The 15172-nt window shown below is 37.0% G+C and overlaps 1 protein-coding gene across 1 annotated transcript in view; it reads left to right on the top strand.

The window, feature by feature from the left end:
- Window positions 1-15172, top strand: part of ARAP2 (ArfGAP with RhoGAP domain, ankyrin repeat and PH domain 2) — a 181820-nt gene that overhangs the window by 97847 nt on the left and 68801 nt on the right. The window contains exon 20 of the mRNA XM_080797715.1: window positions 14439-14602. Coding sequence (XP_080653841.1) covers window positions 14439-14602 — 164 coding nt within the window. The remainder of the gene's footprint in view (window positions 1-14438; window positions 14603-15172) is intronic.

Below are 15172 nucleotides of genomic sequence, written 5' to 3'. Positions count from 1 at the left end.
AACCCACTGTATCAGGCACTGTTTCAAGCACTTTAACAGCCTTCCAGTGCCTATGTGGGGTTGAGGAGGGTAATCTCTTATCCTTTAAGGTAAAGCTGCCAGTTATTCCAGCAAAAATGGTTTTATTGGGGAACAGAGAATTGTAGTTAGGGACAAGCACACTTCAATGAAAGAAGCATAGGCAAGTCCGGAGAACAAAAGAAAAGGAGTAGTCTTTGGGAACTTGTGGGGTGGGGGGGTGGGGGTAAGGAGGTGGGTTTATAAATAGAAAGTCTTGCAAAATAAAACTGGCAATTTATACTGGCCTTTCATTGGGTGAGTTGTGATGATTTCTCATTGGCTGGGCAGTTGCTGATGAGGAGAAAACCTTTCTTCCTCCTGCCTGAGTGGTAAAAGTGTTCCAAGTAGTATGGGCTTGCAAGATTCCCTTCCTCTTGGGGCTGCAAATAACTAGTGGTTATGCAAGAGAGCTCCCCCTTCTGGCCTTCTGACTCCGTTCTAAACTAGATTTTCTTTTATTAATTTTCACAAATCCATTTTGAAATCACGGTGAGGTTAGTTTGTAACTTAACAACCTAAAGATTCTTTTCCTTTTAAAACAAGAATTAAGGGGCACCTGGGTGGCTCAGTCAGTTAAGCATCTGCCTCGGCTCAGGTCATGACTCCAGGGTCCTGGGATTGAGTCCTGTGTTGGGCTCTCTGCTCAATGGGGAGCCTGCTTCTCCCTCTCCCTCTGCTTGCTGCTTCCCCTGCTTGTGCCCTCTCTGTCCCTCTTTCTCACTCTCTGTCAAATAAAATCTTAAAAGAAAATAAAACAAGAATTAAGTTTGATTTACTGACACCAAATCATTCTCAAGAATTAAGTCAACAAATGTACCAGGATCCTGGGTAAATAATGTTAAGTTACCAGAATTTAAAATTTCAGCATTTTGTGAGAAACTTTTATTAGAAAAAGTCATTTTGTTAGAAAACATTTTGTTAGAAAAATATATATATGTCTCCATATAATTCTTACCTAATAAAAAGAGAGCAGAAAGAAGGGAGGTCAGAAGTATGATAGTTAAGAATGAGCCTGGGAAAGGGAAGCAAGGGCAAAAATGAACTATTAGGACTTCACAAGATCAAAAGCTTTTGCACAGCAAAGGAAACAGTTAATAAAACCAAAGGACAACTGACAGAATGGGAGAAGATATTTGCAAACAACATTTCAGATAAAAGGCTAGTATCCAAGATCTATAAAGAACTTATCAAACTCAACACCCCAAAGAACAAATAATCCAATCAAGAAATGGGCAGAGGTATGAACAGACATTTCTGCAAAGAAGACATCCAGATGGCCAACAGACACATGAAAAAATGCTCCACATCACACGGCATCAGGGAAATACAAATCAAAACCACAATGAGATACCACCTTACACCAGTCGGAATGGCTAAAATTAGCAAGTCAGGAAATGACAGATACTGGCGAGGATGCGGAGAAAGGGGAACCCTCCTACATTGTTGGTGGGAATGCAAGCTGGTGCAACCACTCTGGAAAACAGCGTGGAGGTTCCTCAAAAGTTGAAAATAGAGTTACGCTATGACCCAGCAATCGCACTACTGCGTATTTACTCTAAAGATACAAATGTAGTGATCCGAAGGGGCACGTGCACCCGAATGTTTATAGCAACAATGTCCACAATAGCCAAACTATGGAAAGAACCTAGATGTCCATCAACAGATGAATGGATAAAGAAGAGGTAGTATATATATATATACACAATGGAATGCTATGTACCAATCCAAAGAAATGAAATCTTGCCATTTGCGATGACGTGGATGGAACTAGAGGGTATTATGCTTAGCGAAATAAGTCAATCGGAGAAAGACAACTATCATATGATCTCCCTGATATGAGGAAGTAGAGATGCAACGTGGGGCAGGAGGATTGGGGGATAGGAAAAGAATAAATGAAACAAAATGGGATCAGGAGGGAGACAAACCATAAGAGACTCTTAATGTCACAAAACAAACTGAGGGGGGGCGGGGGGAGGAGGTTAGGGAGAGAATGATGGGGTTATGGACATTGGGGAAGGTATGTGCTATGGTGAGTGCTGTGAAGTGTGTAAGCCTGGTGATTCACAGACCCGTACCCCTGGGGCTAGTAATACATTATATGTTTATAAAAAATTAAAAAATTAAAAAAAAAAAAAGAATGAGCCTGGGAGATTGTGAGTGCACTAGATTATAAACCCTGACACAATGAAGAGAGGACAGATGTACCAGCAATGGCATCTTGTGTGGGGCAAAGTAGGCTCTCATCTTTATATATCTGTGTATTTATATACACATATACGCACATGTACTTATATGCACATATACGTACATACACATGTATATATATGCATGTGTGTATTTATATATGTACATGTTATGTGAATAAATCACCTTCAAATAGGGAATAATGGGAAAAGACCAGGTTTGAAAGGGAGCTTGGGAAATAATGAGTTTGATTTTAGATGTGTTGAACATGAGTTGCTTATAAACATCTACGAACAAAGTGCTAGGAGGAAGTTCTATTTATAGATCTAGTGTTCCTGTAAAGGTTAATGGGGTGGAGTTACAGATTCTGGAGTTACCGTTACATAGAAGGAAGAACAGAAGTCACTTAGGAGGAGTCTATGTTGTGAGAAGGGAGGAATTCGTGTGTTGGAGCCTGGATGAATACACATCATTTCAGAGGCCACGTAATTGTTAGGGTGAAGTAGCTGCCTTGGGTTTATAGCTAGTTTATCCAGAAAGTGAGACAAGAAACCAAGAGAGGGGGGGCGTCCCAAAACCCAGGGAGAGTGTTACAAGAAGGCAGGAAAGGTCAGAGCTGTTAGGTGCTGGGTGACGAGAGCACATACTTCATTGGATAATTGATGCGGAGTCCATCTGGTGACTTTGAAGTGAGCAGAAGCGATAAAGCGGACACTGGATTAGATTAAAAGCCTGGGATTGAGTAACTTGAAACAGCTGCTGAGGAGCTTGGCGAGGATGTCTGCGGGTTAATAGGATTCTCAAGGTAGAAGGGATTTGTCCAAGGAAGGGCATGTGTGGTTTAGCTTGTGCAAGTTTAAATTCTCACGGAATGAGGCATAAAAAGGGAGATAGTGATGGTATAAGAGAGAGGACAAGAAGAAAGCAAGGCCCCTTGATTGTAGCAGGCAGAAAAGAGGAATTGATGGACAGTTTTGGATGTTGGAAGCTTTCTAGATCTCGTGGGTGGAATGTTACCCATCTGATGGTTTGTGAACTAGAAGGACGACTCCCAAGCTTTTGTGGCCTGAGTGACTTTACGAATGGTTGTATCGTTTACCAAGATAGGAAATGTGTGCTCCTCTCCTGGTACTCAAACAAGGCCAGTTAATTATAGATGTGATTGCTTAAGAACTGTTTTAATACCATGTCAAAAGAAGAAAATTTCATTGAATTTCCCTCTTTTTCATCTCTTTTTTGATCTCTTAGCCTCTTGGGAAATTATGACTGTAAGCTAAATTAGATTGTTAGACTTGTCAATGACAGATAAAATTGCGGCTTTAGGAAGTGAAACAACTTCCAATTATTCATGTTGATGGCATATAGAGATACTGTGAATAATTGAAAGAGAGGGAAACCAACCAGCTACAAGTTTAACCTTTGTTTTTTTTTTTCTTTTTTTGCTAGTAATATCTTGAACCAGAATTGCAAATCATAAATAAATTTAATAAATTAATTTCACATCTTTTCCCTGTCCTTGTCTACCTTTGATTAAGGTGCTAAAATATATGAATATTTCTTAAAGCCAAGGAGGAGAAAGAACCCCCTGAATGGGAAGAGTTCATAAATTGATAATCATTCACTGAACATAGTCACTATTTATTTTTTTTTATTATTTTTTTAAAGATTTTATTTATTTCACAGACAGAGATCACAAGTAGGCAGAGAGGCAGGCAGAGAGAGAGGAAGGGAAGCAGGCTCCCTGCTGAGCAGAGAGCCCAACACGGGGCTGGATCCCAGGACCCTGGGACCATGACCTGAGCTGAAGGCAGAGGCTTTAACCCACTGAGCCACCCAGGTGCCCCATAGTCACTATTTAGATACAGTTTTTAATCTTCCTGGTGATTTTCTCTAGCTGCATAGCATGACTGTCTTTAAACAGGAAAATATTGCAATAATATTTTCACACGCCGAGCATTTTTCCTCTAAAAAGCTCTAAACAGAAGGTGTTCCAGATGGTGTCGCTTTAATGTGTATTCTTTGTATACTTTAAAAATTATTATTTTAGAAAATAAAGCTTTCTTGATTACACTTAAGGGTTTCTGGCATGCTATTTGGTGCTATTATTGGGACTTAGATTTTGCTTTTCTTTATGCATTAGTTAGGACTTCTTTGTGTGACAAAAAACTAATGTTTTTGAATATCTACTGTTAGTGAATGTTCTGGTCCATGAGGTCAGAAGGCATTTTCCTGAGTAGTAGCTTATATATTCATTCACTCTACCTGGAATGTCGAAAGCATCCTTTTCTTAAAATTTGAAAACTATTTCTGCACTTTAGCCTGCACACTCTGTGTATCTTTTTCTGATGAATAAGCTGCTCTGTTCACAGCCTTCACTTTCTGCAGCTACATGCCCATTTGTCAGAGACACCTGTTATTAAACTTTTACTGAAAGGTTGTTGGTTACGGTGAATACAGTATGAATAACTCAGATATGTTATCAGAAACAGAAAAGAGTGTCATTTTTTTTGTTTGTTTGTTTATTTGTTTTTAGTGGGAGTTTGTTTTTTAGGACTCATTGGTTGACCTATAGTAAAGCATAAAGTACTTCATGGCTCTCAAGCCTGGGTATATTCAGTTTTAATTGCAAATTCCAGACAAAAAGAAGCTAATACTGGAGAGTAAACACTTCATCAGTACATTCCACAGTTATCAGACTACTTTTCTCAATTTGGGAGATTAAGACCTAAGTTTAAGATTCTTATTTCATATCAATTTATTTCATATGATGGATTTCCCCCCCTCTTGAATTGCATTTTGCAGCAGCTGAGATGTTAGCAATACTCCAGAGGGTGAATTATCTTAAAGTGGTTTCTAAATTGTGCATGTAATTGCAAATTAAATAGTAGCCGATCGCCCGCAATATCAGCTTGACTGCTTTTGTAACTTTTTGATGATTTAATTCATAGAGATCGTTTAATCTGAATGTTGCCAAGACAAACAAGAGATTCTTCTCTCTCACCACCTCTTACCGGTTTTGCAAAAAGAAAGGGACTACTCAAATTTATAAAGTGATTTTTTTGTTAAATAGAATTATAATATAGGGAATGCATGACTATTTAACACAAAAGTAGATTTTAAAGTATATATTATTTGCTTCCAAAGTTCCTCTTACTCAGTTTAAAGCACCATCCATATACTAGAATGTAAGCTTATGAACAAGTAAATGTGATCTTATCTAAAAACATACGAAAGAATGAGAAGATCGCTTCTCAATAAATGGGAGCAGGATTATATGTATGTGTGTGTGTATTTTTTTAAAGAGAAGACTATTTAACTGGATCTGGAATTCTAGGTAGGATTTCAATAGAAAAAAAATGAGGGGGCTAAGAGACTGAAGTATCCCAGGAGATGGAAACAATAGGTTCAGAAGAATAGGATGGCCAGGGAACAATGCCAGTGCCGGTTGGCCTTGACCTTGAGTTCCCGAGGAGGAAGCATGATCCAGTGACCCTGGAAAGATAGATTGACACCATATTAGTAATATCAGTTAAATGTAATTAATAATTTGCCTTGTTCTGGAAAGGATTGCAGACTCTTTACAAGGGTCCAGAAGATGTATTTTTTTAAAAGATATTTTAAAACTTAAAAAAAAAAGTGCTGCTGTTTAAATTGTGAATTTGGATTTATTCTGCAGCCAGTGGAACACCATTAAAGGTTTTAAGCAGACTTGAAACAGGGCTGTTTCTTCCATTCCTGTAGGTGATTGCCTAATAGTGTGCAGATATGAGATGATAAAATGGAGCCTTTGCCTTCCTGGGGAGTTAGGTGCTTTGACACTTTTTACTGAACTTTTGGCTTCAGAGGAAACAAGATATTTAGAACAGTATTTCTTTCTGCATTATTTTTGTGACACAGTCTCTGCATCTGCAGATTTTCTTCACAATTGTTTGTTTGCTTCTGGCTAAGCTTCCATTCTTACACAGCAAACTCTTATCTGAAGGTGTGGGGAAAAATACTGTATCTCTGTAAATTAAAATAAAAGGGATTTATGGGTACAGTGACTAAAGAAAATATGCCAGACCCCCATTTCTGACCATGAAGAAGTAACTGGCATGGTACATGACCTCCCATTTCAAACAACTAGAAAACCGGACAAAATGTATGAACCTGTTTTCAGACTCTGGGACAGTAGGCATTCCGGGATTGTGATTATGGAGAGAAGGGAAACAAGCGAAGTAAGATTTAAGATCACCTTGTCTCTCTACCTGTAGGCACTTTTCAGTCCGTGGCCCAGTGGCCCAGAGATAGGGGAGACTGAAGCAGAATGTGGTGGTTTTGCTACATTGCAAAGGTAGAAATGGGAGGCTAGGGAATCTGTAGTAGCTAAAATTTTCCAGAGAGAGTATTAGAACAGAGGTAAATATGTAGAAGAGAGTTTTGGAAATCTTCATAGAAGTTTCCTTTCACATGTGGCTCAGTACTGATCTGGATGTTTGTCAGATGAGATTCCCAGAGGTCAGGCAGAAACACCTTCCATGGTATTATGAGCTGAAGAGTTCCCAGAGCTCAGAGGGCACTGGAGGGCATTCACATACCATCCAGCTAGGTGAGACCTCATTACACACACAGCGCATTGGCAGAGACCCCAAAAAGGTAACACCATAGATTTAAGGCAAAACTAGCCCTAGGGTAAAGGTAGATTTATTTTTACCTCATTACTAAGCTTAAAAACAGACCTCCAAAGGACCCCAGTGCTCCACAAGTAATTTAGTTGCCAGGGGTCCAACAGGCAAATGATGCCAAAATAAACACCAGTACTCTCTAAAAGAAGACAACAGTCCTGACACTCTGCATTCATAATGTCTAGCATATAATTGAAATTACTAGTGTTGTGGAAAAGCTACAAGTCAGTTCATAGGAACAGAACAAGAAGAGAAGGATAATCGAATTAGCAAAGATTCTAAACAGTAATTATTAAATTTTATAAATGTATCCAAAGATGTAGAAAAAATATGGACAATGAGGAAAAATGGGTAATTAAAAAAAGAACCAAATGGAATTTCTAAACCTGAGGAATATATTCTCTGTAAAGAAAACTTCACTATCAGCTTAATGCCATTGTAGATTCTACATAAAAAAGAGATCAATGACCTTGAAAGCATGCTAATAGCTACCAAAACACAAACATGGAGAGGAAAAAGACTAAATAAAATCAGCAGAGCCTCAGTGACCAGTGGGGCAATATCAAGCAGTCTCATGTAAGTGTTAATTAGAATCCCAAAATGAGGGAGGAGAGAGAAGTCAAAAAATCTTTGAAGAATTATGGGCAAATTTATATGAAATTGATAAAAACTGTTAACCCACATATGTACCAAGATCAACAAACTTCAGGCATACGATATCAAATTTCTGAAAACCATTGTGAGGGAAAAGAAAAATAAGTACCAAGAGAAAAAAGACATTAAATATAGGTGACAAAGTTGAGAGTGTCTTGTCACTAACAGTGCAAGTCAGAAGATAATATATTGAAATCCTTTCAAGTGCTGGAGAAAAACAAACAAAACAATAAGTAACAAAAAACCAAAAACAAAACAAAAATAAAAACCCTCACAAAATAAGGAAACCAGCAGCTGTTAACCTAAAATACTAAATTGAGCAAAAAAATATCTTTCAGAAATGAAAGCAAAATAGTTATGTCCAAATAAATGCTGACTTACACTACAAGACAATGTTTTCATTTTTGTGTGAATGCATAAGATAGTCCCTTTTTCAGTCATTTATGTGGGGTGTGCTGTTAGCTTTTTGGTTGTGTTTAAAACGTTCTTTATGTAAAAGTATTTATTTTTTATACAGTCAAATTTATTGATCTTATTTGTGAAGACATTCTGGTTTGGGGCAGTAGACCGGGCTCAAATATGATAGTCTAACTAGACTCTGTGGTTATTATATTGCAATTTTGAGAAAATTGTTTTTGTAAGTCCTGGGGCTTGGTTTCTAGGTCTTATTGAACTGTCTTGATTCATTATAAGGATATAAGAATGTTTCGTTATATGACATTGAAGTGCCCTTTAAAACTTAGGTTTGAGAAGTGCATAATTAGAATAATTTATTTCTCTGTAGTTAGAGTTCTTCAAAGTAACTTTTCAAATTTTCCAGATGTAAATAAAATATTTCTTTGGAATTCTTATCTAGAAATGTAAAATCATTGTTTGATAATACTTGGAATCAAAAAGTCAGCCAGCATTTGTGTTGAAAATGTCTTTTGATGCTTTATTCCAGGCACAGAGATTAGATAAGCATCACAGGAGAAAGTTGTTGAGCTGAGGCTATTAAATGTCACACATCTACTTCACTAGATGCCATATTTTAGGATTCAGTGTTTGACAAATTGACTCAGGAGTTAACTTGTCATTACTTGTTCTGTCCCTCACTAGTTCACAAGGAGACAGCTAAACTTGTCATCATGGGATTTCTTCTGACTAGAAAGAAAACTTAAAATTCGAAATGTGCACAGTTCACGGCAGAATTACACTGGTGTTGCAGGAAGGTTGTTGCATTTTGGATTTCTTTCACTGCTTGCTGAAATACCCACTGTACCTGTTTGTTTATAAGCAAGTGGTACCAAATACTTTGTATATATTTAAAGTGTCAAGTTAAAAAATTATGTAAGAATCAGCAAAAATTAAAACTTTCCCTTTACCTAAACTCCTGAATTTAGCAAGTCCCAGTTTTGATTGTCTACATAATGTGGGGGCTTGATATTTCTCAGAGAAGTTACCCGAGTTACATAGTTTCAGTTAGACAAATTGTACCCAGCAATAGAGGCCTTTGATGATATGACATCAACGAAAAGGCTAAAGCATGTCAGCAATATTACAACAAGTGTCAGATTTCTTCAAAAAGAAAATTACAGAAACAGGAGGTCAGGGCTGCTCTGATGCAGTGGAGAATAAGAACAATTGATACATGTGTCAGAAAGCAAAAGATGAAGATTACAGGCACGCATGTCCAGGAAGAAGTAGGCGTTCTAGCAAGTTCAGAAATGTTAGCGGTGTGTGTAGTAAGGTGCTGCTAGCTTTATCTTCTTAGAGAAATGTTTATAGAAAAGAAACTGAAGGAAAGAAAGGTGTACTTTTATTTTCTTTTTAAGTTAGGGCTAGTGAATTACCAGGAATGTAAGATGAGGGCTCCCCCCAAAACAAACAAACAAAAAAAACAATATAAAAAATACAACAACCTAGTGTTCATGCAGCTCATTTCTTTCTCTTTAGGGTGAATCCAAAGTAGCCCGCTCAGAGTTTGAAATCAAGATCAAAGAGTTCTACTTTGGTATAAATATACATCAGTGATTACTTTTAACTTGTGTTTCAAATCAAATTTTTTCAATCTAGTGATAAGATTTTAAAACTATTACGAACCACGAAATGCCACACACAGTGCTCATGACTAGACATATGAAAATGCTTTCTTCCTTACTCTTCTATGCAAGTTTGGGTTCTAGCAGCCAAACATTTATACATAGAACAGATGGTATAATGGAGGGCAAATCAGCTATTCATAATTAAGGAGGGGCCCACATACTAAGCATCTGGACATTAGGGATAGGACATTAAGGATAGAGTGCCAGGGAAGGTTATCTGGAGTACACTTGGGGGAGAGTTGGAGTAGCCAGCCAAAGATCAGAAGATATTTATTGCAATAAAATGTGATTTTTTTTAACTGTAGTCTTTAATATAGGAGACTGGCAGAGTTGGAGGGGAAAATATGGGCCAGATCATAAAGGCATTTTAATATTGAAAACTCCAGAGCTGGAGAAGGCAAATGATTAGGAAATGATACCATTGGCTTTGCATTTATTTATTTATAAATTCATTTTTAATTTTTTTTAATTGAATTGTAGTTGACATGTAATGTCAGTTTTGGGCATACACATAGTGATTCAACATTCATATAGATAGTGAAGTGATCACCATAATAAATCTGTCTACCATCTGTCACCTTAAAAGATTATTATATATTTTACATTCCCTGTGCAGTACATTGTATCCTCATGTCACATCTGTTTTAACTAGATGTTTGTACCTCTTATTTTCTACTTAGTTTGTACCCTTCCCCAGTTTTCCCTATCCCTTCACTCTCCTCCTCTCTGGTAACCGCCATATTATTCACTGTATCTAGGGTTCAATATCTATTTTTGTTTCTTAGATTCCACATATAAGTGAAATCACTTATTTGTCTTTCTCTGACATATGTCACTTAGTATAATACCATCTCTGTCCATCCATGTTGTCAGAAATGGCAAGATTTTAAGCTTTTTTATGGCTGAATAATGTTTCATTCAAACATATATACATGTATACATGGATGTATATACATATACTGTCAATGTCTTCCTTTACGTGCCCCCCGCTCTCTCTGTGTGTGTGTGTCTGTGTGTCTTTATGAAAATCCACTCACCCCCCCACTTTGTCTTTTGATTGGAACGTTTAGTTCATTTACATTTGATGTAGGTATTGTTAGATACGTACCTATTGCCATTTTGTTGATTGTTTTCTGTTGTTGTAGTTTTTCTGTTCCTTTCTTCTTCTTCTTCTCCCTTCCCCTATGATTTCATGACATTTGGTCCCTAGTGTTAAGTTTGTATTCCTTTTTCTTCTTCTTCTTCTTCTTCTTCTTCTTCTTTTTTTTTTTTTGGTGAAGATTTTACAGATAGTTGGTTTTTGGTTTCCATGAGGTTCATATATAATATCCTTAACATACAGTTGTTTGCTTTAAGTTAATGGTTACATTCAAAGCACTATATTTTAACTGCCTACCCCCCCCCACCACTTTTTATGTTTTTGACATCACATTTTACCCATTATTATTGTTTGTGTCCTTTAACTAATTATGTAGTCCTAGATGATTTTACTAATTTTGTCTTGTAATCTACATTCTAGCTTTGTAAGTTGCTAGCTTTGTAAGTTGCTACATTCTAGCTTTGTAAGTTACCATTACCAATGAGATATTTTTTTCTTTCATAGTTTTTAATTTCAGTTATGGCCTTCTCTTTTTATTTAAAGACATCCTTTTAACATTTCTTATAAGTCTGGTTTGATGAACTCCTTCAGTTTTTCCTTATCTGAGAAGCTTCTTATCTCTCCTTTAATTTGGAGTGATAATATTGCTGGGTGTAGAGTATGCTTGGTTGTAATTTTTTTTCCTTTAAGCACTTTGATTATGTCATGTTACTCTGTTTGGTAAAATTTCTGTTATAAAATCAGCTGATAGTCTATGTAAGGGGTTGTTTTCTCTTGATGCTTTTAAGATTCTCGATTTAACTCCTGACACTAGTTATAATATGTCTTGGTGTGAGTCTCTTGGGTTCATGTTATATTGGACTCTTCTGTTCCTGAACTTGGAGGTCTGTTTCCTTTACCAGGTTAGGGAAGTATTCAGGCATTATTTCTTCAAATAGGTTTTCTGTACCCCCCCCCCTTTTTTTTTTTTTTTTTTTTTTTTTTTTTTTTGCTTTATTCTCCTTCTGGGACTCCTATAATGCAAGTATTTGAATACATGATGCTGTCCCATTGGTCTCTTAAACTGGGCTCTCTTTTTAAATTACCTTTTCTTTTTGCGGTTCTGGTTTGGGTGATTTCCGTTCCCAAGTCTTCCATTTCTCTGCACTCACCCATTCTTCTGTATCCTTTAATCTGCTGTTGATTCCTGACTTCCTTTCAGTTATTATTTTCTTCAGCTCTGATTCATTTTTATATTTTCTCTCTTCATTGACGTTCCACCTGTGTTCATTTTTCCTTAGATTTTAGTAAACATCATTATGATCCTTACTTCGAGTCCATCTGGTCTAGCTTGTCGTTCAAAGCCATTGTTTTCTTGTTTATTTTCTATTTCGATTATTAAGTGGGGTATTAAAGTCCCCTATTATTGTGTCATTATCAATTAGTTCCTCTATGTTTGTATTAATCGTTTATATATTTGGGTGCTCCCATGTTGTGGGCATAAATATTTACAATTGTTGGATCTTCTTGTTGGGTTGTCCCCTTTATTATGATATAGTACCTCTCTTTATCTCTTATTACCGTCTTTTCTTTTAAAGTCTAGTTTGTCTGATATAAGTATTGCCACTCCAGCTTTCTTTTGACATCCATTTGTGTGATAAATGTTTCTACATCCCCTCACTTTTTTTTTTTTTTAAGGTTTGTTTTTATTTATTTGACAGAGCGCAAGCAGGGGGGAGCAGCAGGCAGAGGGAGAGGGAGAAGCAGGCTCCCCACGGAGCAAGGAGCCTGATGTGGGACTTGATCCCAGGACTCTGGGATCATGACCCCAACTGAAGGCAGACGCGTACCTGAGTGAGCCACCCAGACACCCCATCCCCTCACTTTCAACCTATAGGTGTCCTTAAGTCTAAAATGAGTCTCTTGTAGACAGCATAATGATGGGTCTTGTTTTTCTATCCATTCTGATACCCTGTGTCTTTGGATTAGAGCATTTATTCCATTTACATTTAAAGTAATTATTGATGGATATTTTATTTATTGCCATTTTATTATGTGTTTTGTTGTTTTTGGAGATTTTCTCAGATCCTTTATGTCTTTGTCACTTTTGGTCTTTCCACTCAAAGAATCCCCTTTAGTATTTCTTACAAAGCTGGTTTAGTGGTATGACCATTACTTTGAATTCTTTATCTGGCAGATTGCTTGTCTCTGTTTTGTTGTTTTCCTGAGATTTTGTTTTGTTCTTTCATTAGGAATATATTCCTCTGTCTCATTATTTTGTCTAACTCTCTGTTTCTTTCTATCAGTTTCGTTTCTCAGTCTTGAGATTAGTTTTGCATATTAGATCATGCTGGAAGCCCTGAGGAGTGGAGATTAGAGAGGTGGAGAAGTGGGAAAGGTTTATTAGGAGGCATTTTAGTGACCTTAAGGAGCACTGTGAAGACCTGAAATCAAACAATGCTGGAATGAAGAGGAAGCAGAGTAAATATATTCAGGAACAAGAATCAGCAGAATTTGTATGGCAGTGATAGGGATGGGGTGGACAGGAACCAATTTAAAACCAGTTAATCCTGGGGCACCTGGGTGGGTCACGGTTATGAGATTAAGCCCTGTGTTGGCCATGCTGGTTGTGGAGCCTGCTTAACATCTCTCTCCCAACTCCCCAACTTAGGTGTGTGCATGCACACCCTCTGTCTCTTAAAAAAAAAAAAAAAAAAAAAAAAGAGAGAGAGAGAGAAAGAAAAAATTTAAATTAATCCTAAATTTCTGGTAGGATAAGCGGAGAATTTTATTACCCGTTTGGTATGAGAAAGAGAAAGTTTTGAGATAATTGTGGCACAGTAAGATGAGGGTGTCCAAAAATTAATATTAATTAGTATAATGGTTTACTACTTAGTTATTAATATTACATTCATTGAGTGCTGAGGTAGGTACTATTATTACCTTCATTTTGCCACTGATGAAACTGTGGCCCAAAGAAGGTTGATAACTTGTCCCAGGTCACAAAGGAATTGAGTGCAGAGTGAAAATTTGAATTTGGGAGGTGATTTTCCAGTCTCTTGACTGCTTTCTGCTCTTGCTTTTCAGTCACATGGAGATCTGATCTGTGAGATACAGATATAACCTGGAGACGGATTTGTGGTTATCACCTCCAGGAGAGGGACAAAGCCACTGACCTGAATGAATTACATGTCTCTGCAGAGTCCTTGGAGTTCATGGGAGTGCACTGAGGTTCAAAAAGAGGAAGTGAGCTTGTGTAGAAATCGAGTGACCAGAAAGACAGGAGGAAAAACCAGAACGAATTGTATTTTTTTTTTCCTTAAGAATGTATTTTTTTTCTTAAGAAATGAAATCATCAACCATTCTAAAAATCTTGAAAAAGGTAGCCGCAAAATCGAGTCAACCAGGATGCTGGCCAGAGTAGTTTCAGTTCACATATTCAGAAACACAATAAAAGGGGTCAGGAAATGTAAGGGAGGTGAGACCATGAATTCAGAGAACTTCCTGACTTCTGGGAGAGATGTGACTACACAAGCAAAAGGGAGCTCGAATGGGAGCTAGTGGTGGATGAAGGGTTTTTCTTCTCATGGATGAGACAAGATCACATTTATGTGTATTAAGGATCATCTGTCTAGAAGTAAGAATTAAAAAAAAAAAAAACCTTAAAAAAAACAACACCCAAGTTATAATTTGAAATGCTTTTAAACCTTACAGAACATTATACATCCATGGGCATAGCAAGTTGGATTTCACAGTCTGGCATACCGCAATTGAGAAAGCAGCAGGTACAGATGGTAATGCTCTACAGGATCAGCAGCTCAGCAAAAATGACGTCCCCATTATTGTGAACAGCTGTATAGCATTTGTTACACAGTATGGTGAGTATCGCAGAGTTTTTATTCAACCCGCAGAACTCATAGTATCATTCTTTGAGTTTTTAAGTGGTACCTCCATTGGACTGCACTAAGGCTCTTGATATTTGTAAGTACATCTGTGAAAAGTAAAAACGTAGTCACTATTCAGCCAAATGCCATTCTTTCTCCCACTAAATTTCAAATTACATAACGTACTTTCACTATTTTCTTTTCTCTCACATGCATAAAAATTTTAACTGCCATATCGAAACAATCTGTAAGATGTATATTAGAAATAGATTGAAGACTGTATTTTTTCAGAGGTTTTAAGCTTTCAGTAAAGTGAAGGAGAAGGCAAAGTGTTGCCTCATAATCATGTTTTTGGAAGTGGTAAACTGTGGGATAATACTGTGAAAGAATGGATTCTTTTGGTGCCATGTATTCAAGTGTGTGGGTACATTTATTTCATTCAACATGCTCTTGTTCACGTGTTTACATTAAGAATTGTTATTATAATAGTTTTGACTTAATTTTAATAGGCATTTTTATGAATAGCTTCCAAGTAAAAGACAACTGGTTGACCATGTATGGTCT

Source organism: Martes martes (genome assembly GCF_963455335.1).
Source record: "Martes martes genome assembly, chromosome: 2".
In the NCBI taxonomy this organism is placed as follows: Eukaryota; Metazoa; Chordata; class Mammalia; order Carnivora; family Mustelidae; genus Martes; species Martes martes.
Note: the sequence above shows the minus strand (reverse complement) of the source record. Positions and strands in the feature narration are given on the sequence as shown.